This window comes from Sorex fumeus, unplaced genomic scaffold (assembly GCF_029834395.1).
Source record: "Sorex fumeus unplaced genomic scaffold, SorFum_2.1 ptg000010l, whole genome shotgun sequence".
Classification (NCBI taxonomy): Eukaryota; Metazoa; Chordata; class Mammalia; order Eulipotyphla; family Soricidae; genus Sorex; species Sorex fumeus.
Window position 1 is genome coordinate 7,279,238 of NW_026606067.1, and position 26,211 is coordinate 7,305,448.

General features: G+C 35.6%; 1 protein-coding gene across 2 annotated transcripts in view; it reads left to right on the plus strand.

Moving 5' to 3' along the window:
- The window catches only part of KCNT2 (potassium sodium-activated channel subfamily T member 2), a 436,080-nt gene that overhangs the window by 128,378 nt on the left and 281,491 nt on the right, over positions 1 to 26,211 (plus strand). For both annotated transcript variants that reach the window (XM_056110603.1, XM_056110604.1), the window contains exons 4-8: positions 7,936 to 7,984; positions 12,336 to 12,395; positions 21,359 to 21,433; positions 22,621 to 22,704; positions 25,190 to 25,284. In XM_056110603.1, coding sequence (XP_055966578.1) covers positions 7,936 to 7,984; positions 12,336 to 12,395; positions 21,359 to 21,433; positions 22,621 to 22,704; positions 25,190 to 25,284 — 363 coding nt within the window. The remainder of the gene's footprint in view (positions 1 to 7,935; positions 7,985 to 12,335; positions 12,396 to 21,358; positions 21,434 to 22,620; positions 22,705 to 25,189; positions 25,285 to 26,211) is intronic.

A 26,211-nucleotide genomic window follows, 5' to 3' on the forward strand; every position in this document is an offset into this window, starting at 1 on the left:
TTTCATTCTAAGTAATTGTATTGGTCAGACTCTTTAACAACCCAAATAATTGTCTTTTGGAGTATAAATAATATACTACAAAAAAGGTTTGCTCTACCGTATAATTTCTTTATTACTACTTTCAGATACTCTAGTTATTACTCTTGACTGGAAAAATGCTGGCCTTTATTGGTGTGCATGACTATTTCAAATCTCAGATTTAACTTTATCTTATTTGAATTAGATGATATGTTGATTTGGGATTACTTTTTATTCATTATTATATTGCTTTTGTAAAGTTGCATTTGTGTTTATTCGTAGCCTTGTAGGTTTTTGTTCTTTTTCTAGAAGAAATAGGTCATGATGCAGGATGTATAGTGCCATCGATACTTTTTTATTTTTGGTTAAATGATTAAATTTAAAATTATTTTCAAGGCAGAAAATAATGCCTTATGCCTCTCGGAGAGGCCGGCAAGCTAGTGAGAGTATTCCGCCCGCACGGGCAGAGGTTGGCAAGCTCCCCGTGGCATATTCAATATGCCAAATACAGTAACGACAATAGTTCTCATTCCCCTGACCCTGAAAGAGCCTCCAATCATTGGGAAAAGACAAGTAAGAAGAGGCTGCTAAAATCTCAAGGCTGGGAGTATAGAAATATTACTGGCGCCTGCTCGAGTAAATCGAAGATCAATGGGATGACAGTGATGACAGTGATACAGTGAAGGCAGAAAAAATTGGATATATAAGTTTTTCTACAATTACTTTTCATTTTGAAATCTATTCTGAGAAAATTCTGAAATAACCATCAAAATAGAATGGAAAGTGAAATTGTAGTATGCATTAAACAAACTGCTTTCTCCAACATGTTTAGTGAAAATAAATTCATATTTATAAAAAGGTTTAGAGATAAAATGGGATTTTAATGTTTTATAATTGGCTATAATTCTTTAGTGAATTCAAATTATGGGTATTTCACATTATTTTCATTTGAGGATCTGATATATACTAGTCATATTACTATAAGTAAAGAGAAATCTATCAAAAGGAAAATTCCCTACTGTCTGGGGATCTTCTGCTTACAAAATGTGTATTTTGACATTTTTGCTGTTTCTTGATTTTGGGTTATTTATTTTCAGTATGTTTCTCTTAACATGCCCTTCATTCTTTCATTTCTACCTTTCATGGAAGAAGCACAATGTACTCATTTTTCCTTGAGACCTCCAGGAATAATAATTTGATGCCTTTTATCCTTGTTTACCTCTTTGAAGGCAACATATTAAAACCTTCACCTCTGTACCCGGCTCTCTAATAGATTTGTCAGACTTGTCCCATTATAATATGCCTCTCAAGGGATATAACACTCCATCCTTCCCCAAAACTCTGTTCTTTTCCTCCTCTTCCACATTTTAGCTGATGGCAGCTCTATCCTCAACATTTCTGCGGGTCGTTTTTTTTTTGACTCTTTCTCTGCAACACATATGAACTCTTTAGAAAATTCTCCTATTTCTCCCTTTCAGATACAGAATACCCACAATCACTTCATGCCACATTCCATGATTCCATGATTCCATGATTCTATCTCAAGTGATTTACTGCCTATTAGTTGAGTGAATTATGTCTCTGCTCTTTTTTTGTTTATTAATGTTGAAAAATCTGCCTTTGACACAGCAGTGCCCTGAATGCTGGAGCATTACAATGACCTACTCAAGCTCCTTTGTTTCCTGCAACTTCATCTTCTCCCTTTATCCCTTACCTGGTTTGTTCAGTAGTTTCTTTTGTTGCTTTTCTATGCCTGGGTCTCATCAGACACCCTCTTGGCTCCAGGCCTTCAGACCTGCTGTTACCTCTGTTACTTCCTCCAGGTAACAAGGTGTACTTCCTCAGATCTTGACCCAGAACCATATTTTCAGGGATGCCTTTCCAAAACATTCTGTCTAGAATGATCATCTCCTCACAAGACCACCGGATACTTAGATTCTCTTTTCTTCCATTACTTCCCCATTGATGTCTTTTACATAGTGTATGTGTTTTATTTGTTTCTTTGGTTTTCTCTGTAATATATAATATATATTGTTATATAGTTCTCGGTCTTACACCTATTGCAAGGGATGCTCCATGAGAGAATAGTTCTTTGACTGCTTAGAACACAAAGTGCATCAAGCACTCAGTAGATATAGAATGACTTCCATAAATTCACCGAACAAAATGGTCATGTTTCTGTGTCAAATGCTTCACACATTGCCTTTGATTTTACTTTAGATTTCTTTTCTTTCTATACAATTTGTCTTTGACAAGACATGTGTTGGATGTTTGTAGCAGAAACTTTCCATACTGAGCATGACACGGGAAAATGAGAAAATGCTACTGAATTAATGGAGTTAGGTGCAACAATTTTATTAATAGGCAAATTCAGGTGACTAAAAACTATAATCTAGTGATGTCAGTGAATATAACATTTTCGTCCATGTATTATTTTAAAATTTTTGGGCCACACCCAATGGTGCTTTGGGCTCTGTGCTCAGGGATCACTCCTGGTGGTACTTGGGGGACTCTATGCATTGCTAAGAATTAAACCTGGGTTGGCTGCATGCAAAGCAAGTGATTTGACCCCTGTATTATGTCTCCATCCCATGTTATATTAAAAAGGGTCTATATAAAAAACTTTTTTGAAAAGCATACCAGTTTATAACTCTAAAATAAATATTTATAGTCTCATAAGCTGTTATACTCTACAAATTAATAGTGGTAGAAAAACATATTGGAGTTATGTTTAAATATTGGTGACTTATGAATAAAATTCTTCATCAGGAAGACCTTAAAACCACAAAATAATTCATGAGAGAAAACTGCTGAGGGTAAAAGGAGATGAGTGGGTGGTAGAATAAATTAAATTATTTGAAAACATTAAGATGACAAAGATTGCTACAATTAACTTCTATGCCATATTACTTAAGAATATTCACCCACAATTATAGAGGTATACATTTGAAAAATCAGATTACTGCAGTTAAACAACATGAGAAATCACTTGTGGCTCCAGTTTGGATACAGTGTTCTCTGTTTAGTTCTGATTATCTATGCAGCACTGGTTAATGTAAAACAGAAGAGCCTTAATGGGCACTAGCTCTATTTTAGAATAATGAAGCTAGTTCAGCAAAGAGATTTATTTAATAAGCGCTTTGACATACTAAAGCTACAGATAATCTGTGCTATTTTCCTTTATTTATTTATTTATTTATTTATTTTTGAGTCAGCATCGATATGAATATGTGGCAAGTACAGATAAATGGAAAGATAGCAGAAAGACTTTTATTGTTAATATATGAAATCATGCACATGACAAATTCTGGTGTACATTTAGTTTGTAGTAAATGATGCATTAGCATTGGAATCCCACCTCTGGTATGGAGTTTATGAATTTGATATTGCGATGAACCATCAGTATTGACTCTTTGCCTCTCTGAGCTTGCAGTGTTTCACTTTGAGACCAAATACATGTTCCTGTTCTACTTTAAGAATTATTAAAATGTTATTAGTTTTTGTGCTGGAGCGATAGCACAGCGGGTAGGACGTATGCCTTGCATGCAGCCCACCTGGCCAACCCGAGTGCGATTCCTCCCCCTTCTCGGAGAGCCCGGCAAGCTACTGTGAGTATCTCGCCCTCACTGCAAAGACTGGCAAGCTACCCGTGATATATTCAATATGCCAAGCACAGTAACAGCAAAGACTCACAATGGAGATGTTACTGGGCCTGTTTGAGCAAATCGATGAACAATGGGAGGACAGTGACAGTGACCAATAAGAATGACAATATTAAAATAGAACTTTTCTGATGCATAATGGTTAGAGTATAAAGCAACAATGCTCAAACATATAATATAAAAAATTGAAAAAATTTTCTGGTATTCTTAATCAGTGTGAATTTTCCTCTATGTGTCACAGGCACATACTCAAACTGCAAGTTACACACATATAATAAAACATGGTAAGTATAATATTAAATATACACATGCCATTTTCATTTTGTGCCCTTTCGCTATTTCAGAACTAGAGGTCCTTTACAACCAGATTTTAGGAAGGTAAAGAGAACCTGGCACACATACTTTTTAGAATTCTTGCCTAACATGATAAGCATCACCTTTGCTTGTATTTCGCACTCACATCTCATGTGAGATTCAGTCACTTTATCATATTTTGACATGGAGGCTGAGAAATGCAGACTTTGGCTGGCAGGAGTATCTTGTACTCATGTCTTTGCCATAGAAAGGAGAATGTTAGCAGAAATTTATTGATGCCTCAGCCAATACATGTCAGATGGCATAACTCTTAAAATTGCATTCTTTCAAAGAGTTGATGTTTAGCCTCTCTGTAGATGGTAGGTGGTTCAATCTTGTAGGTATTGACTTCCAGTGTTTTCACAGGGCTCTTTTATTGGAAAGCTTCCTAACATTGTTAAGACTCTTCCTTTTCTCAACATGCTATATGTAATATTGGGACAAAAATTTGTATATTCTTGAAATGTGGGCTCAATTTTCACGACTTGTTATGGTTAGCAGACATGTTTTATTTGTTTGTTTTGGATTTTGGACCACAGCTGGTGCTGCCCATCCTGGTTCTGCACTCAGGGATCATTCCTGGCAGGACTCATGGGACCATACACAGTCCCAGAGATCCAAACCTGGACCGGCCACAGGCAAGGCAAGAGCCGTACCCACTACACTTGTGCTCCGACACCAAGTCAGGAGATATTTATTTATTTATTTATTTATTTATTTATTTTTTATTAGTGAATCACCGTGAGGTACTATTACATACTTACAAATGTTTGTGTTTGCGTTTCAGTCATATAATGATCAGTTACCCATCTCTCCACCACCTCCACTAGTACCCATTCTCCATCACCAATGATCTCAGTATCACACCCCCGTCCCCGCCTCTGTGGCAGGGGATTCAACACCCCCCACTCCCCTCGCGCCTCAGTGGCAGGGGATGTCCTTTTGTTCTCTCTCTCCTTTTGGGTATTGTGGTTTTCAATAGAAGTATCCAGTGACCATCCTGTTCAGTCTATAGTCTATTTTCGGCAGCTCCCAACCTGAGCATTTCCTCCCAGCACCTTTACTTGGTGTTCCCTTCTCTGTCTGAGCTGCCTTTTACTCTAGCATGTGAGGCTGGCCTTCAAGCCATAGAGCAAACCTGATCCTTATCTCTACTGTTCTTGGGTGTTAGTCTCCTGTTTTGTTACTTTATATTCCAGATGAGTGCAATCTTTCTTTGTCTGTCCCTCTCTTTCTGACTCATTTCACTTAACATGATACTTTTCATGTTGATCCACTTATATTAAAATTTTATGACTTCGTCTTTTCTAACAGCTACATAGTATTCCATTGTGTAGATGTACAAGATTTTCCTTAACCAGTCATCTGTTCTTGGGTACTCAGGTTTTTAAGTTAGGAGACATTTGTAACTTACCTTCATGGCTTAGAATATGTGCCTCCTAACAATCTTTGATTTTAGTTGGACTTTGTAACCCAAGGTCCTATCATATGAATTGTATCCTCACACACTGCATGTATTTACGCTCAACATATTCATCCTTGATCCCATCTCAATTCCCAAGATAGATGTTAGAGCTATATTCATACCATCAGGAGATTCCCTAAGAGAATTGTATAAAGTGGTGAAGGCTGCATTTTAGCAACTTTCTATATTTCTCTTCTGTCCTTTTTTTCCATTGTTTGAAATAAATCTTTAAGCATGATTCTTTTTACTTTTTGTTTTGAAAATCAAATCCAGAGCCTCACACATTTGAAGCATTTGCTCCGACTACAGAGACACTTTCCTGACCTAAATTTGAATTTTATCTAAGATCCAGTCAAATTACAAAATAACTGAATTATATAAGCTTTTTTTATTTTTTTAAATTGAGACACTATGAAATATAGAGTCACAAAGTTGTCCATTTATTTTATTGTTCTATTTTTTATACTTTGAAAACTTTTTTTTTCAGTTTTCTAAATGCAATATAAATACAATATGTATTCATATTCATTTGGTCAATGATTACTTGCAAAATTTCAAAACTCTCTTTTTCTATACTCTTTACTCCTTGCTTTGGTCTGGTTTCTCAGTGTCACTGAAAATATGAAAGATATGTTTTGGAAATAATAGTGTTCTGAACTTATCAGACACCTCTGCTTTTACTGGAAGTGTACATTTGTTTTCCGTAAATGCCTAACTCAAATGTGTGTACTCTGAAGTACATTGTATGACCATGGCTAACAAAATAGACATACTACTTCATCTCATGGAACTTAGTGTAGTAAGGAGATGACTATCAAAGAAGCACACTTACAAATAAATAAAAAGTGCCAACAGGAGGGGTGTGGTAAAAAACTTTGATGTAAGAAATTATCTGAATATATTGATTGACAGGAAATCCCAGAGTTTTCCTTAGAGAGGACAAAGTTGAGCTCTAGGATAAGAGAAGAATATGTGAATGGCTATGACAGGAAGAGCCAGCCTCAATTAAGGGCAGTTCTTTCTCTTCCGGGAGTTTGGTACTCAACTGATGCCACATTATGAAATGTGGTCTTTACCATAACATCAGAGCAGTGCCCAATACATGGTGGGGAGATAGGAATCCAGATGTACCTAGAAAGAATTGGGTATGCTACAATATGGAGAAAATATGTAACAACAAAGGAGGTGCCAGTTGTCTGTTGATATTATTTGCAAAATCCTAACGTAGAGAAATAGTCCATTTTAGGGTGACTGTGGTAATATAGGTGGAGAGATGTGTATAAATTTTATAGCTATTTTTGGGGAAGAATTGAAAATGTTTGTTTATGAATGAATTTTTTTAAAGGATAGGAAAGTATTTAAGATAGGTAACAGAACAATACAATTTGGAGCCATTCACTGAAACCTAGAAAGATTTCAAGAACCAGCTTTTACAAAATAATGTTGCAGAGTTGTTTTTGGAAGAATTAAAGATGTTTAATATTTCACATTGATGTGACATTCTGGAAACACAGAATACTGAGTATCTTAGACCTCTCACAAGACAGTCTCTTTGAGTACTCTTTAAAGTTACAATACTTTTTTAAAACAATTTTTAAGAGTTTGTTCCTCTCTGTTATTGTTTAAAATGTTACCAAAAAAGAAACATGCCTTGAAGATTTAAAAATACAGTTAATATTTTATGGGACGCCTCTCATATTTCATCACTTTCAAGAGTGAGTAGGTTTTGTTCTGTTCTGTTTGTTTCCTAGGTTTTTTTTTTTAATTTGCATTTCTGGGCCCTCCCTCCCACTATTTCTATCTTTTCTCAAGTATATTTTGCTATGAATGACTCCAATTTAAATAAAATGTACAGCAAATAGTCTAGATAAGAATAGGGTATGAGTGGAACAGGGAAAATTTTTATCATCAGAAAGGATGAGATATTTAAGAAGTATTTGAGGACAACACCTTGTTGCATAAATTTTTGTAACATGTTACAGGTTTTTTGATGGTTAAATATTTCACAAATATCAAAATCTGCATCATCAATGTGATTTAATAATCTGTTTTTTAATGTCATCCAGATTATTTGTACTGTTGAAGTTGCATTACCACAAATTAACAGCTTTAATAATAACAATAATAAATAAAGTCCTTAGGTGACTTTTCAATGGAGAATTGAAAAGATTCGTGTTTTTTCTATTCTGCCATTATCACTTTAAATTAGATCCCATTAGCTTTTCATTCATTATTAACATGAGACTAAAAACAAGATTGAAAGAGATTTTATCTGTAATAGAAAAATATTATAAACAAATATGAAGTAATAAAACTTATGAATTTTAATTTTGTTATCTTTGTGCTGGCATTATTTAATATTTTAAACTTCAATTGAAAAATTGAAATTGATGCATTTGTCACATTACACAAATTAACATCTTACTCTTTTCATAGGTCTCACATCTTTTGGGTGAAAAGAAGTCTACCCTTATGGGGCTTACAGGTTAAGTACACTTTATTTTATCCCTGTATATATTGACTTACGTATATGTCGCACAATACAGTTGGAGAGAAAACAATTGGCATTAAAAATGAGTTTGTTTCAGTACTCAAATAATTTTGATACACATCTAAGATTAATATTTTTATTACTTGTACTTGTTTGAGCCTGCATTTTTCGTATGTACACCTTCATTTATATTTTAATTTTCTTAATTTAGAGATCATGATTTTCTGTGCAGCTAATAGTACTGTTTCAGGCATACCGTGTTACTATACCACACCCACTACCAGACTGTCAGTGTTCTGCCACAGCCTCTAGTTCCCTTTCTTCCCCCTCCCTCCCACCAGTTGTCCTCCTCTTTTTACACACTCATCTGAGCCCGGCATTCTTGTTGTTGTTTTTGGGCTACACCTACCTGGTGATGCTCAGGGGTTACTCCTGACTCTGCACTCAGCAATTCCTCTTAGTGGTGTGCAGCGGGTATCAGATGGGATGTGGGGGATCTAACTCGAGTCAGTCTTGGGCAAGCAAGCTCCCTAGCCACTGTTCTTTATCTCCAGCCCCTGCATTTTACCTTTCAAGAATTTTCTCCTAATCAAGGTTGGTGTTCAGAAAGCTTACAAGTCCACAGAAATACAAAGTAAACCAGTGTTTTAAGATGTTGCAAGTTTCCCAGAATAACTTGGGCATTTCTGTTGTATATATTTGGAAAATCAATCAAAAACTCATAGCCATGTATGCTTCTGTTGAAATTATATTCTCAATGTCCGGAACATGATTGAGTCTTGTGAAGTAATTTTCAGATGAATCAGTGGCTCATATTAACAACAATAAAATTTTGGTCCCTAAGCAGGTAGGTTTGCAAATATATGCTCCCCATCAATGGAATCCCGAGGAAAGAGCGAGAAGATAAAAGGGAAAGAGTGTGTCTGAATGATATTCTTGAGATATTTCCTGGAGTCTTCTGCATCTCTTGTTTCACTTTATGTTAAATTTTATACCTCACAAGTCTTCTACAACTTCTTGTCTCCTCTACTTTTGTCTTCTGCTAACAATACTTTGTATTTTCTACTTCAAAAGTGGAAATGCAGTTGAAGAATAGTGTCTCTTAACATTACAGTTGAGCCCAGAAGGCATGGAAAGACTCAAAGCTTCTCTGTATAATGCAAATTTTAAAATACCCTAAGATAAAAGGCTTTCTTTATTTTTAAAATTATGATAATAGAAAACTCTGTAAGTTGTACATGCAATAATGAATAAATTCAATTATGCATGAATTGTTATAAAATGTGGAACACATTTTTATTCTGGACATTTTGTATTTTATGAGTCAATTGTACTTTATGTCTTGATTCAAAGATTTAAGCACTTATTAAAAATGCAGTATTTTAGTTTGAATTTTTGGGGGATGTGTGCGGGTCATGCCCAGCTATGCTCAGGGTCTACTCCTGGCAGATTAGGGGGATCATGCAATGAAATAGAACCCATGTATCCCATATGCAAAGCACGCAGTCAGTTCATTGAGAGATTGCTATGGCCCACATGTATAGTCTTTTAAACTTTGAACTCTATTCTTATATTATCCTTAAATGTTAGGTACACATAAAGGTGAGTATGTATTTCTAAATAGTTTTATATGACTTGAAAATATATTTTATTTATTTTCTTTTTTTATTAGTGAAACACCATGAGGTACAGTTGTAGACTTATGAAATTTTGTGCTTTGGTTTCATTTATACAATGATTGAGTACCCATCCCTCCACCGGTGTCCATTCCACACCTCCAATGCTCCCAGCATCCCTCCCACCTCCCCACCCCCATCCCACCCCACCCTTGTGGCAGGGCATTCCCTTTTGTTCTCTCTCTCTTTTTGGGTGCTGTGGTTTGAAAAAGAGGCATTGATTGGCTATCATGTTCGATCTATAATCTATTTTCAGCATGCATCTCTCATCCTGGCAGGGTCCTCCCAAACCCTTTACTTGGTGCTCCCCTCTTTATCTGAGCTCCCTTCTCCCTCAGCATGTGTGGCTGACCTCCAAGCCATGGAGTGAACCTCCTGGTACTTATTTCGGCTATGCTTGGGTGTTAGTCTCCCAATTTGTTACTTTATATTCCCCAGATGAATGCAATCATCATCTGTCTGTCCCTCTCTTTCTGACTCATTTCACTTAGCATGATACTTTCCATGTAGTACCACTTGTAGGTAAATTTCATGGCTTCATCTTTTCTAACAGCTGCATAGTGCTCCATTGTGTATATGTACCAGAGTTTCTATAACCAGTCATCTGTTCTTGGGCACTTGTTTTTTTTTTCCAGATTTTGGGTACTGTGAATAGTGCAGCAATAAACATAGAAGTGCGGATGTCATTTCAACTGTACTTTTTTGCCTTACCAGGATATATTTTCAGTAGTGATATTGCTGGGTCAAATGGGAGCTCAATTTCTAATTTTTTGAGAATCGTCCTGTTTTCCAAAAGGGCTGAACCAGTCAGCATTCCCACCAGCAGTGAAGGAGAGTCCCTTTCTTGCCACATCCATGCCAAAACCACTTGCTTTTGTTCTTTTGGATGTGCGCCAGTCTCTGTGGTGTGAGATGATATCTCATTGTTGTTTTGATCTGCATCTCCCTGATGATTAGTGATGTAGAGCAGAAAATATATTTTAGTTTCTTAAAATTTCTTTTTTCTCATAGTGATAATTTAAAATAATAATGTTAATGCTTTCACATGAGATTCCCTGTGTTCCACAAAAAATGATCCATAGATCAGTTTTACTTATAGAAAAATGTATGGGATATTATAATTTAGTGGTCCTGGAGAACAGTTGAAAAGATATTTATTTTCCCATCATAGTAAAACCTGACTGCCGGTGTTCATACTTATGGACTTACAGTTTTACACAATTGCAGGCTTTATGTTGTCACTTATATCAAAGTTAACTTTCCAGTTTTTCTAAGACAAATTAAAACCTTCAAACTCTAGGCTATCTGGCTTTCTTAGGAATATTGCTTTTTGGGTCACACCCGGCAATACACAGGGGTAAATCCTGGTTCTGCACTCAGGAGTTACTCCTGCCGGTGCTCAGGGGACCATATGGGATACTGAGAATCGAACCCGAGTTGGCTGCATGCAAGGCAAACGCCCTACCCGCTGTACTATTGCTCCAGCCCCCAGAAATATATATTTTTTAACCTCAAAGTCTATAACTAATTTGTACTGGCTATCTGAGATTATCATCTTATTTCTACCTAATATATATATATTAATGGCCTCACCAGGAAATGCTCAAGGGCTACTTCTACATTGCTGCTTGGGTGTTCTCTAGACATGAAGGACCTGGTGGTGTCATGAATTCATAATAGGCCTCTTGCCCACAAAGCATGTGCTCAGCTATTCCAGATAGTCCAGATATTCCCTTGGCCCCACGTGCTTGTTTATTTTGATTCTATTTACCTAAAGTTTTTAGAATATTGAAAGTGGAATGTTTCAGATATTTTTTCTAGTTGCTTTTTCAGCTTCAACAGTGTGTATTGAATATAGAATAGAGAATAAAAACAAATATGCAAATTTGTCTCAGGGATGCAGAGCTATCAATTCCAATTGTAAAGGAGAATTGTTTTTGAAATATATTTATAAACAATTCATTGAGAATATCCAGAAGTATTGGCCTGACTCATTTTTGTTCACTGATGTTACTCTTTCATTTTGTTCAAGGTAAGAGAAAGGATAGAACTATTCAGTTTGAAATTTATATTTCTTTATTTTCTGGAGACAAGAGATTTTGGAGTTTCTACTCAAGAGAGTAGTGGGAAAAACAGTTATCTGAGCAAAGGCTGCTGTGTATGATTATGCATATTAGGAATAGGCAAGAATCTTATTTACCTAGTCAGTCTGGTTAATCTAATCCCACATATTTATTTGAGGTCATAAATAAAAAAATTAAGGAATATAGAAAATGTAAAAATTAAATTCTAGGGCTTAGAACAATCTGCAACCTATCAACTGTAGACAGGTGTTTTTTTGGGGGGGAGGGCGGTAGCGGTGCTCAACACGTAATTCTGGCTCTCTACCGAAGAGTCGCTTCTGATGGAACTTTGGAGACCATATGGGGTGCCAGGAATTAAACCCTGACCAGCCACATGCAAAGCAATCATCTTAACTGCTGTACTGTCTCACCAGCCTTTACAAATAAAGATTAAAGGGGTCATAACACTTTCTATGCCATATTAGTTTATTGTATATATCTACATAGAGACATATATGCACATAAATATATATAGCCAGTAGTATTATCATGAATGTATAGTTTACTCTTCTGTATTTTCTCATTAAAGTATGATTTTTATTTCAGGTTTCAGTGGCACTGATAAGTTTATTTGAAACAATACTGCTTGGTTATCTCAGTTACAAGGTATGTTATTGTAATTAGATTTTTTTGCTGATAGAACATATTATTAGCATTTGCTCAGTATTAGTCTATTTATAATTTATACTCTGAGGATATCGAAAGCTCCTCTTAAACTAGTTTAGTATTTTGGATCTCTCTAGTATCTGATAAAAAAGCTTTAGTAATATAGTAATGTTTTTCTTTGTGGCTTAAAAATAATTTATATGTTCCTATGGGAGAATATCCCATTATACGCATGGCCACATATGGCAATCAAATGGAGTTGTCTTACTCGTTGTTATTTTCAATATGTTTTCCTGATCTGTACCAAAAAGAAAAATTAAGGAAGCAAAAACATGTCTCTTAGGAAGTATTTTAATTAATTCCCTTAGTTTTGGGTGGTTTACTATGGTTAGCACAATTTATCAAATTGTTATTGAACTCCTATATAATGAAGGGTTCTACTTTTTACATTGCGCTTTTTTTTTTCGCAAGAAGTTTACAATTCATTGTCCTGGTGGAGGGATGGGTACTCGATCATTGTGTAACTGAAACCCAAGCACAAAAATTTGTAAGTCTACAACTGTACCTCATGGTGTTTCACTAATAAAAATTTAAAAAAAAAGAAGTTTACAATTCAGTGAGGTATATATATATTTTCTCAAGAAGTTTACAATCCAGTGAGGCAGGATAAATTATACAAATAACAATAATAGAAGGCAGAATAATAGGTAGTTTCACTAAAGTCTGCTATAAAAACTCATAGTAAGAAGTCATAATATAGAATGAAAAGAAATTCTTGCCCAATTTAAACAAAAATTGGAGGCAGTGATATCTGTCTAGGAAGATGAAAAGACATGAAAATAGGTTTTCTAAAATTAACAAATACATACTAGAAGATGTACATATATATAATATATATACATATATACATATATATATATATATATATATATATTGCTGGAGCAAAAGCACAGCGGTAGGGCGTTTGCCTTGCACGCAGCCAACATGGCCGACCCGAGTTCGATTCCTCCGCCCCTCTTGGAGAGCCGGGCAAGCTACTGAGAGTATCTTGCCCACACGGCAGAGCCTGGCAAGCTCCCCATGACGTATTCGATATGCCAAACACAGTAACAAAAAAGTCTCCAATGAAGACGTTACTGGGCCCACTCAAGCAAATCGATGATCAACGGGAGGGCCTTTACTTTTACTTATACTAGAAGAAATGTAAATATAAACTATAAAAATGGTCAATATTTATTTGATCAAATATTGTTTGGTCAATATTGTTGGAAACATTTTGAGACAATATTCTGCTGCTCTTTGTTAGCAACACAAGATGGAAAGTAGAGGGAGGAGGAGATTAAACTTGGGAGTTATGTAATTAGAATTAGGCTTTAGAAGTTTGGGTCCAAAATGTATATATATATTGCTGGCCTTGTATTCCAAGAACACAAAATTGCAATAAAAGAGGAAAACTGAGACCTTGACTGGATTAAAAGTTTCATTAAAGATATTATGAAAGTAAAAACTAAAGAAGTCAACAGATAGACTGAGATAGATGAGGGAGAGAGTATCTCAAATAACATTTTAGATTTTTCTAAATTTGAATAATGGGACATGGCAATGAAACCATGAAAAGAAAGTGAGGTGGATAGGCAGGAGAAAAGAAATCAAGAAAAGAAATAAAATTAGAGTCAATATTTACTTGATCACTTGATACTCCGTTACTCATCGATTTACAGTAACGTCTCTATTCATCTCTGTTGCGTGCTAGCGTAGCCCAAAGGCATCTGCTTGTTCTAGGAATATGCAGAGCCTCAAACCGATCATCCAGGGTCTTGACGAAGAAGTCTGACCACCTTGTAGGTGGGCGTCCACGCGATCTTTTGATGTCCCGTGGAATCCAGTCAGTAATGGCTCTAGTCAAGCGGTCATCTGTAAACATCATTATGTGTCCAGACCATCTGAGTTTTTATGCCTTGGCAAGTGAGACAGAGTCCCTGATTCTTGAGCGTTGACAGAGATCGGAACTCCGGATTTTATCTCTCATTTGAGTGAATCATGATACTCCAAGCATAGCTCTTTCGATTCCTCTTTGAGAGACCCAAATAGCATTCTCATCCTGTTTTGTAGGGCCCAGGTCTCTGAGGCTTATGTTAATGCAGGAAGAACAGTGGAATTGAAGAGATGTGCTTGTAGCTGGAGGTTCTTTGTCCTCTTAGTTATTTTTTCAACGCTCTTGAAGGCATTCCAAGCCACTCTCTTCCTCCTGCGTAACTCAGGTGCCAGGTCATTCATCATGTTTATTTCTTGACCTAGGTGTATATAACTGTTGCATTCGGAGATGGTGGTTCTGTTGAGAGTGAATGGAACATCAGGAACAAGACTGTTTCTCATGAACATTGTCTTTGTGAGATTCAGTTGTAATCTGACCTTTCCACACTCAAGGTCGAAGTCGGTTAGCATTTCTGCTTCTTGGCTGATGTTTGGTATTATTAGAATGATGTCATCAGCAAAGCGGAGGTGGTGTAATTGCCGACCATCTATCTTCACTCCCATTCTTTCCCATTCCAGTCATCGCATGATGTTATCGAGGGTGGCACTGAAGAGTTTTGGTGAAATGGTATCACCCTGCCGAACCCCTCTCTTGACATGGATGATGACTTCTTTGTAGAATGGTGAGATCCTGGTAGTGAATCCGTAATAGAGCTCATGGAGGATTCTGATGTATTGAGTTTGTATGCCCTGATTGGCTAGGGCTTCAATGACCACTTCTGTCTCAACAGAATCAAAGGCCTTCTTTACATCAATGAAAGTTAGACAGAGTGGCATCTTTAACTCCTGAGAAACCTCAATGAGCTTAGTAATCGTATGGATATGGTCGATGGTGCTGAATCGTTGTCCTTCATCTAGTGTTCTGCCAATCCTATTCAGGATGACTCAAGTGAACAGCTTGTAGATGACAGACAAAAGGCAGATTGGGCGATAGTTGCCAGTGTCGTGGATGTCTCCCTTCTTGTATAGTAGTACAGTCTTGCTCGTTTTCCATTGGGATGGAACCTTTTATTCAGACAGGTAGCGTGTGAAGAGCCGAGTATTGATGAGTACTGATGGTACGTTTTTCAGGTGTTCAGATCTGACCTTGTCTGGGCCAGGTGCTCTTTGTTTCTTTACCGACGAGATGGCATGTTGAATTTTGGAAGGGAGAACACTGGGAATGACATATCCATCCTGCGGAATTTTGTATGTGGGCAAGTGTCAATATTAATTAATGGAAATGATTTTGAAAATGTTTATGAACAAACAAGTTTACATGGCATGCGAGGAGCCGGAAACTTAAGGAGAGACTCATAAAGTGTTGGCATCATTTTCACAGAGATAGTGAACAAAGCTTGCAAATCCAATGAGAAGGGATAACCATCCAGGGTGAAATTAAGACCCATGTTTATAAAGATATGTTGAGTTGGGATCTGTGACTTCCCGAAGGGAGGGAATAGGTTTCCTTGTAGCTCTGTAGCACTGTTCTCCCGTTGTTCATCTATTTGCTTGAGCAGCCCCAATAACATCTCCATTGTGATATTTGTTGATACTGTGTTTGGCAGGTACTCTGTGGGCAGGATACTCTCGGTAGCTTGCTGGGCTTTCTGAGAGGGACAGAGTAATCGACCCCAGGTCAGCTGTGTGCAAGGCAAACACCCTACCCACTGTGCTATCCTTCCAGACAAGGTTTCCTTGTAGTTTATGTAAAGTGGAGATTTTGGAGGTAGCAGATTTGAGAACATCTACTACTTACTTTTCTTGGTCACCCGCAGCAGTACCTGGGGAAATCTAGTACTAATGAGAGTCTGTGATAAGTCCCAGCTGCCTACAGACCATGTCTCACGAGCCCCCGAGGCAGTTGTCAAAACTCACCTGGATGCCACTTTGTTCTTCCTGGCAATGATCCCCTGCACCATATTTCTCAGCAGCTGTGGAACTCAGGCTGATTTAAGGAATTGCAGTTTGTAGGAAAGGAAAAATCAGCTCCAAATCTTATCCAAGCTCTTTGGGTTCATTTCCTTCCATTATAGAAAATAATTTTAGGAAGAGACAGAGTGGAGTACGTTTATTCAGAAATAACGAGAGAGATGCATGGGCTTCTGCAGAGTAGAAATCAAAGTGCATTCTAAACAGGATGTGCAGACTTTTTCCCCAGAATGGGATAATATGCCCAAAAGTAAGAAAGAACACATCTTAGCAGAGATGTGGCTAGTGTAAACTCAGTGCATATCTCAAGAGGAGATGTGGCAACCTTGTTCCTCTTCTTTTGCTAAGTTACCTTCCCAAACTACCCCCGCGTCCCTTGCTGGAGTGCTTACCCAACAGAGAGAGCTTGGAGCTGCTAGTGACCTTTTTATAGACTCAGTGTGGTGGCCTTTGCTCTAGCAGTGGATCCCCTCCTCCCTGACAATCCAGTTGTGTTCTTGTTATGGAATTCTGTATTTCGGTGGTTTTTCTGGCCAAGGTCTTGAGATGAATCCAGTGGCTCAAACGGGTTGTTTTAGGTTTCACACAATATTGTTACCATTATACACTACCATTCTCCCCTTTCTCTTTTATCATGCATAAACCAAGACATTTCTAATATAGCACTCATTAGATTACTTTTTTTTTCTTTTTGGGTCACACCTGATGATGCGAAGGGGTTACTTACTTCTGGATTTGCACTCAGGAATTATTCCTGACAGTTCTCAGGGGACAATATGGGATACTGGAAATCAAACCTGGCTTAGCCACATATAAGGCAAACCTTACCCGCAGTGCTATTGCTCCAGCCCCTAGACTACTTTTAATCCTTGCATTTTGAAGGAAAAGAACCCAGTACAAATGCTGACTTCATTGCAAAAAATAATCTGTTATCTGATAAAAATAAGACATATTTTATAAAGTTAGTAAAATGAATAAATGCAATGGAAACTATAGAAAGAAAAGTATGGGAGCTTTTGAATATGTGTCTAGATTTTGTATTTATGAGAAGAAATATGTTGCAAATATATAAGGAAATGGAATTTACATGAAAATAGACTATCAAGTTTAGCAATAAACTTGAGGAAAGACCATTGAGATTACAATTTATGAGGTTATTTGCTATTTGCCTATAAGATTCCAGTTCCAAAGGAATACAATTGGGGGCCAACGGTGTTAATTTAAGAATGTTGATTGGTTGAGTGGAGCAAGTGTACACTAGAAATAGTAGAATAAGGCAAGGAAAATGGTCTACTTGTTGGAAAACATCTGCATTATAAGCAAAAGGGAGAAGGAGAAGAGAAAATTATGACTGAAATAAGGTTTATAAAATGTAAATATGAACTGAAATAGACTAGAACTTGAGGTTTAGTGATTAACTGTGGGAATATTCAACTCTCTTCTGATAGCACATAACCAAAATGGTACCTGAAAGAGTATTTTCAAAGTAGAGAAGCTAAAGTAGTTTAAAGAGAGGTACTTTCTGCTCCTAAACTACCTAGAAAGTTAATTAGCTGAGTGAAGAACAGTATGGGGGAGCAAAATTAAAATAAGGTCAACCTGTATCCCATAAATTCTCCTTTAACTTCTCTGGTATTCAAGTATGTAAATGAGTGTTAAATGTGATAGAAAGCAGTGTGCTCAAAAAGTAGGCATGTTTTTATTCCCATAGTACAAGAATAAAAATATTAATCTGCATTTTTATTGTACTTGCTTAAAATTCTTGCTTAAAAGTATTGCTAAGTTAACTTTGGCACTTTGCTAATAGAAGCCTTAAATTTAAGTCATTTATATACAACAGTGGGATAGATATTCCATTGCAGTCATTCTGACACATATGTATCTATTGTCCTGCCATTTATAAATGAGAGTGACACTACCCAGTATAAAAAGCTATATAATATTACACATAAATACAACATAATGCAAAACAATATATTTAGCTGTCTATCATATTATTATGACCATCATAAAATATTAGTGCTTCGTTTAGATAGAGGAGAGGTGGATGATGTATGGTAGGTAAGTAATATGTGTAGAAGAGAACAGAAAAGAGGATTCATGTGACATTGAAAAATTATTCCGCCATTAATTACTGCCTTTTTTTCCCTCTTACAAAATTAGTGAATACTTCTGACAACTTCAGAAGAAATAGATTTTTAAAATGAATAAATGAAGAGGTGATTAGTATGACTCACTGTCACTGTCACTGTTCTTCCGTTGTTCATCGATTTGCTCAAGCCAGCCCAGTAACATTGTGAGACTTGTTACTGTGTTTGGCATATATAATCCGTCACAGAGAGCTTGCCAGGCTTTGCTGTGCAGGCAAGATACTCTCGGTTGCTTACCAGGGTCTCCTAGAGAGGCGGAGGAATCGAATTCGGGTCGACCGTGTTGGCCACGTGCAGGGCAAACGCCCTACCCGCTTCAGCCATTAGTGTGACTATATAGACAAAAATTTGGATAGCAGAATCTCAAATGAGCTCTTTTCCTTATATTTAAAAACATTTATTAAAAAAATAATTATAGGCTTATTTATTTTAAGTATTTCTTGATCTTTGATACTATTAGTCTTGAAATATCAATATAATTTAAAATTTATTTATATGTGTACATATACATTATGTGTATAGTCACTATCTAAAATTCATGTAGCATCTAGAAATATTTTTTAATTCTTGCAATTGACCATTAAATTAATTCTTTAGAAATTCTAAATTAAGTGCTAGAATTAATCCTTAACAAGTAAAGCAGTTTAAAATGTGAAGAAGATTGAATTTTTTTGAAAAACAAAGACATGAGTAAAAGCAGCACAAGCAAAAACTCTTTAAAATATACGTTGTGGTTAGTCAGTTACTAAAAGTTTCTGACATCAGCTTGTTTTGTATTCTGTCCTACAGCAGTTCAGGTCTGTAATTAAGTCACCATTCCATTCATATTTACAGTTGCTTGGGAAGCCAAAGGCAGTGATTGCCCATAAATATCTCTATGTCTCTATCAACAGCATTTAGAATGGAACTCTATTTATATACATACAGTCATTAAATTGAAAGGAAACAAAAACAAACCCGATCCTAATCCCCAAGACTCTGCAACTAACCTTGTAGACTTTTAAAAATTACAGTTCTTTTTCCTAGAACCACTTAAAAAAAGAAACAATTTTGAAGTTTTAACATCACAAAGGGTCTATTTCTGGAAAGAACAAAGAATTTGGACTAGGATTTCTACATGCTGGTAATTGTTTGCCATTCAGTTCCCTGAAATGGTATATGTAGCCATTGTTGAGTTTGCATTTAGCAAAACATAATAAGACTGCTAATGGCTTCCATTCCAATTATTTTTTCTGTGCGTTGTTACAATTTTTTAAATCTTGTGCCTATTTCATAAAATTAGGGTCTTACCTTGAGGTGCTCTAGAACAGAAATACAAGTAGAACCTTGAAAGTCCAGGGACAGCCAGACTCCCTAACTGCTTCGTTGCCATAGGCTGGCCTCTGGGACTCTGACACACATGCTTGTCTCCTGACATCCACCTTCTGTTGAGTTCTATAGTCCTGGTCAGGCAGTGCTCTTGATTATATACACTTTGAAGTGACCATGGAGTTCACTCTTAGGATGCGCATCCTAGAATATAGCTACCTTTGTCTTCAAATTGGCAGAATCGTTGCTTCCATCTCTGTTCAACTGTCCTCTCATTTTCAGATGTGTTAGGCATAGGCCAAAAGCATTTCTATATCCTAGCCAGATTCTTTAAGTGCACCTTCTCCCTCAGCTTGGGAGGTGAGAGCACCTCTAAACGAACAAAAGAGTTTTTATTGCTTCCATTTCTTTCATCTTACTCCTCCCTCAACCAGGATATATATATATATATATATATATATATATATATATATATATATATATATATATATATCTGGAGATGGGCTCAGAACTAATCACAAGAACTTTAGCACACAGACAGCAGCTGATCTAAATTTTGTTTTGCATTGTGGGAATACTCTGTTACTAATGTTTTTAGCCCTTTGGACCCTATGGAAAAATAAAGGTTTCTCATTTTATATCCAGTAGCACTGCACTGTAGTATTGTCCCCTTGTTCATTGATTTGCTTGAGTGGGAACCAGTAACGTCTCCATTAGGAGACTTGTTACTGTTTTTGGCATATCAAATACACCACGGTAGCTTGCCAGGCTCTACTGTGTGGGTGAGATACTCTCCGAGGGATGGAGGAATCGAACCCAGGTGCAAAGCAAATGCCCTACCTGCTGTGCTGTCGTTCCAGCCATTTATATCCAGTAGTAGAAAATAATTGGGAAATAGCGGGTATTAGATACTAGTGACTTTCTACTATGGATCTCTTCATAAAAGTATAAGGTTCTTTAGGAAGTTCATTGATTTTTTTCACTGGATGTCACTGAGGAAAATTTTGATGATCTATCAGCAATATTGCTGGTTTTCTGGGTGTGGGATCTGTCAGCTGTGTAAAGTTACCGGAGTCTGGAACATGTTTTAAGGCTCTAAATTCACCTTCTTGAAATTATTCCTTTCTTGGAATGAGAGGCCCTGTGTTTTCTTTTTATAACCAGGACCACCTGTGCCACCCCGACTGTTCTTGGGGGGTCTCGAGTGCCATGCCCAGTAGTGCACAGAGTCCTCCAAAGCTATAACTAACAATACTGGGGTAATAAATGGTACTCAGTGCTGAAACAGGGCTGTGAACCCCTTCAGCCCTGTACTCTTACCCCAGCTCCTAAAATTTGTTTGCTTAAAAAACTTAATACAAAATTGAGAGAAAACACCATAAGAAAAATATTACCTAAAAGTCACCGATGAAAACTTGTGATTCTGTATTTTGTTATGTAAAATTATTTTAGTAACTTGTTAATGTGTACTTATTCCTAAAGAAATTCTGAATGTTGTATTTCCCTGCGTAATACAATCCAGTAAAACTGACTTTCATTGTACAAATTCTTTCTTTGAAGGGAAACATCTGGGAACAGATTTTACGGATACCCTTCATTTTGGAAATAATTAATGCAGTTCCTTTCATTATCTCAGTAAGTCCTATGAAAATCTTTTTATTTTCAATAGTCCTAAATAAGGCCTTTGCATGAAAATACTAACTAATGTAGTTACTCAAATGAATTTAGACCTGTTAGAATTATGGTATTACATGTAAGTAGTAAAATTAGATGGATAACTGGATTGTGAAATTATATAAAAACTAAAAAGATTTGAGTACGATAACACAATGAAATTCTTTTTACAAATATATGGCCTAAAGATATTATTTAAGCATATCAATGTGATCCAAAATGGTTAGAAGTACATCATTCTATTCAATATGCAAAATCTATTTAATATGCAAAATATTAAGTAACTGAAAGAAAGTATTTCAGTTTCTGAAAATGAGAATTCTTCTTATTTAACCATGCAATTTATTAAATTCTCTCTTTCTTAAGAAAGTTTCCAATAGTCAAACAGAAAATTGTTTTATTAAATATATTGCCATGTACTTTAAATTTGACCATATTTATTTTCCATTCCATACATAAGCAGATAACGTTTTTGCATTGCAAAATTGTATTTTAATTTTAATTGAGAGTATTTTAAGTGTCTTTTGGGATCATGTTTCTAGCACTTTCAGTTTTTTCTTTTTTAATTTTGAAAATAAGTAGAACCTGAAGCTGTTGTGACTTATTATAATTAGTTTAATTTGCATGATTTATGTAGAGAATCAAATGGAATTGAATATAATGATAAGCTAACTAAACATAATTCTAAGTGAACAGGATTTTCCAGTTTTAACTAAAAGATTTGAATCTCTGAAGAGTGAGTGATATAGTCTTTATCTACTTTTTACCCCAAGTTGCAGACAGATCATGGCAATTATAAATTGTCATACTAAAACAACAATCATTGTATTAGCAGTTTTATATTGGATATAAGGGCAACTTTTTCCTGCTTCCATATCAAAAAGTCTCCAATGGAGACGTTACTGGGCCCGCTCGAGCAAATCGATGATCAACGGGAGGGCCTTTACTTTACTTTACTTTACTTAGAAAAGAAGTTAAATATTATTTCTGCTTCTGCATTTTCTTTAGTGAAAAGAATATAAACAACTTGCTGCATTTTAAATTAGCATTTTATCTTTATTCAGTTTTTAATAGTACTTATTTGTTTTCAATCTGTTGACATTATTTCCTGCTTCAAAATCAAAGTTTAGTTTTTATTTGTTTTTCAGATATTCTGGCCTTCCTTAAGGAATCTATTTGTCCCAGTCTTCTTAAATTGTTGGCTTGCCAAACATGCCTTGGAAAATATGATTGTAAGTATAACAGTGACATGCAAATTCAAAAATACCTTTTGACTCTTCATTATTTCTTATTTTAATTAATAGATTAAACAGAGAGAGAATATGGTTTGAGGTCTTAATCATAATTCTTTTCATTTTGATTTCTGCGACAAATATAAACTCATTCTCTCGGAATATTTTTAGACATATTTAAATTTGTAAGTGCTTTCTTTTAAAGTTAAAAATTTTACATAGTACCGTAGTAAGCAATTTTATTGCAATCCTTATAAAAGTGAAAATATTCTAAAATAATTAAAGTGCTTTTTAAATGCCTACATTAATAGATATAAAGGGACTAGTTCAGTTTTATACAGGTCAGAATGGAATCTTATTGAAATGCCCTTATTGCTGAATCAATACTCTTTTTTGAAGACTGAAAAAATGATGAACAAAAATGCCTTTGATTTTCTAAATTACTCCAAAACAAAGATAATTGCTATTTGGAGTGGTCAAACTTCGAAGTCCATTTTCTCATTACAAATAGTCTTCAAGGGCAATATACTAATGTGTAATAGGGTGTCTATAAGGGTTCAGAAAGCAATCTGGACAATGGTTCTTAACTTTAGGCAGTCATGTCTTTCATAAAAATATCAGATATTTTGTAAGGAGACGTTCCTAACTTAACATAGTCTTTTTTAGATTTAAATGGATTTTGTTGAGAGCAGAATATTGGGGGAAAAGGAACTGGGAGGTAGAATATATGGTTCAGAAAATCACCATAATTTGGGTCTAGAAGTACTACAGCTGCTAAGGCACTTGCTTTGCGTGCCGCTCACCTGGATTTGATCCCCTGATCCCTGGCACCACATATGGTTCCCCAAGCCTGCGTGGTTTATTCCTGAGCTCAGAGCCAGGAGTGAGCCCTGAGCACTGCCAGGTGTGGCCCTAAAACAATCAACAAACAAAACATAAAAAAGATCACCAGAGTTGTGTCTTGCTCAGGGCTGATCCTTATTGTAAGAATTAATTTAAAACCTAAAATATGTATAATAGGCCTTGATACTTATGAACAAGCAATCAGATATTTGTTCTTTAGTTAATTATTGCACACATAAATTGCCCATTATTGTGCAATCTACTATATTGTAGGCACTTTTATCTGAAAGGCATATAATAAAACTTCCCTGTTAATTTTTTTCCCTCTTTAAAAGGGAATGCAAACACTGCATTAATGGACTATTTACAGGGGCTGGAGAGAAAGGGCTTGCCTTTTACACAGCACACCTGGATTTGATCCCTGGCACTTTGACACCCACCAGGAGTGATCTCTGAGATCAGAGGGATCAGAGCAGAGCCAAGAGTAAGCCCTGTGGATTATAGAGAGTGGCCTCCCAAAAGTATAGATACATATGTGTGTGGGTCAATATTATTAATTTTAATACACTGATAAGATTTTTCTAATTGCTAAACTCATTTTACTCTTAGATAAAATATAAGTGAAAATCATGACAAATACTTAACCAAAAGGGATATTGGGCCATGAGTTGATTATTCAACTCCGTCTAATTTAAAGAAATTAACCAAATAAAAAATCATCAGATGAGAATCGAAGGTTAAAATGTTGTGATATTTATTAAATGAAACAATGAAGCTTCATTGCTTAAGGCATGCAATAAAAATGACTAATTTTGCCTAAATTATTAAAAATACAGTTACCGATATTTATGTGATAGCATATGTGTCATTTCATTCTTTCTTTTTTTGACGGATGTTTCTGGAGCAAAAAAAATAATTGATTAGTTACTGGTGAAAGAGGATAAATAAATTTAGAAAGCAATGGAAAATGGACAGTATATATTAATATTGCAAAACACTAACTTTAAATGGTTGCTGTATGATTATTTCCATGGTTAGGATTTTCTTCTGACAACTATAACACAAATTAACAAAGAGCTTAGCAATGTACTGAATTTAGGTTTAGTGAATTGGTAATTTCACGATAGTTGGTAAAACCCAATATCTGTGCAAATACACAGGTTGCATTCCCATCATTTGGTTGCATGAAACTCCAGTGGTTACTTCATATAAATGCTTAGAAATATTCATTTGGTATGAAGGTGTGAAAAAATGAGAGATTCTTATGAATTTTATACAGTATTACAAAATTGCTTACCAGAGATTTACAACAAATTAGATCAGCTGTGTGTTTTGAATGATTGCTCTTTTGGGGGGAGCGCTTAATGCTGATTATTATAAAATTTAATATCTTTCAATTGGAAAGGTAAAATGATAGATTGGATCAACTTTTTTGCATAAATAATGAGATCACATTTTAAAACATTTGTTCATTGACTATCAAAAATTAAAACATAACATTATACCCATCTAAAGTATATGTAGATATAGTGGGTGTACATGTAATAGTTGTTATCTAATGCATTGTAAGATATGGAATGAATATGTTACATGTATTCAGTCCTCTTCAAATTTTTAAGTATACTTTTTTGTATCATTATAGAATGATCTACATAGAGCCATTCAGCGTACACAGTCTGCAATGTTTAACCAAGTTTTGATTTTAATATCTACGTTACTATGCCTTATCTTCACCTGGTAAGATTTTTACCTATCAGCACTTTTACTATTTTTAATTAAATCACAGTTAATAAAAGAAGCATTATGATGAACCACTTAAATTAATAGCTCGCTAAAATAAATGAATTGACATTCACTGTAGAATGTAATTGATCACTCACAGACATAAAAGTAATATATTTTCTTCAGCCTTAACAAAAAATAAAAACTGAATCTACAGCCAGAAAGCACATAAATCACTTGGTTTGGATATTTATCGCATCTCTGGCATCTTTCCAAGTGCTGTAAACAATCAAATCACAAAATTTGTACTTCATGCCGTAGTTGTCAAACAAGAATGTTTCCTTCAAGCCCCTGACAGAGGTGAACTTATCTATTACAATCTTCGTAGCAGAGACACCTTGGAGAGAGCTGTCACTGCCTTCACTGCCTCTACCTGTGCTTTCTCCTGATATGAGTTAGTGTGCAGTCAGGCAGAAAGCAAGGGCAGATCGTCTGACAGAGAAAGGCATGACCTGGCACTTTGCTTTATCATAGAAAACAGTTCTTTTTTTATAAGGTCCTGCTTTGACAATTCCAAAGCAATGCAGTATGAAATGGTGCACTGTGTAGATTTATGCAGATCCTTAACTTAAGAAAAAACAAAGATAATAAATTGAGATAGTAGAGTAGATGACACACTATTTTTGGTTTGAGTCTTAGTATGTGTGTTTGTGCTTTGGCCTGGATTTGATTTATTGTGAAAGAGGAAAGTTAATTAGGAAGCAATAAAATAAGAAAGTTGCACCCATATATTAGTGCAACCAGAGTTGGGGGTAAATACAGCTGTAGTCAAAGTATATATAAATATAGATTTAGACACAGAGGGTTGACATAGCATGAGTAATATGACTTGTATTTCTAATAAATGCATTCAAATAGTCTTACTGCATACTTTTATATTTT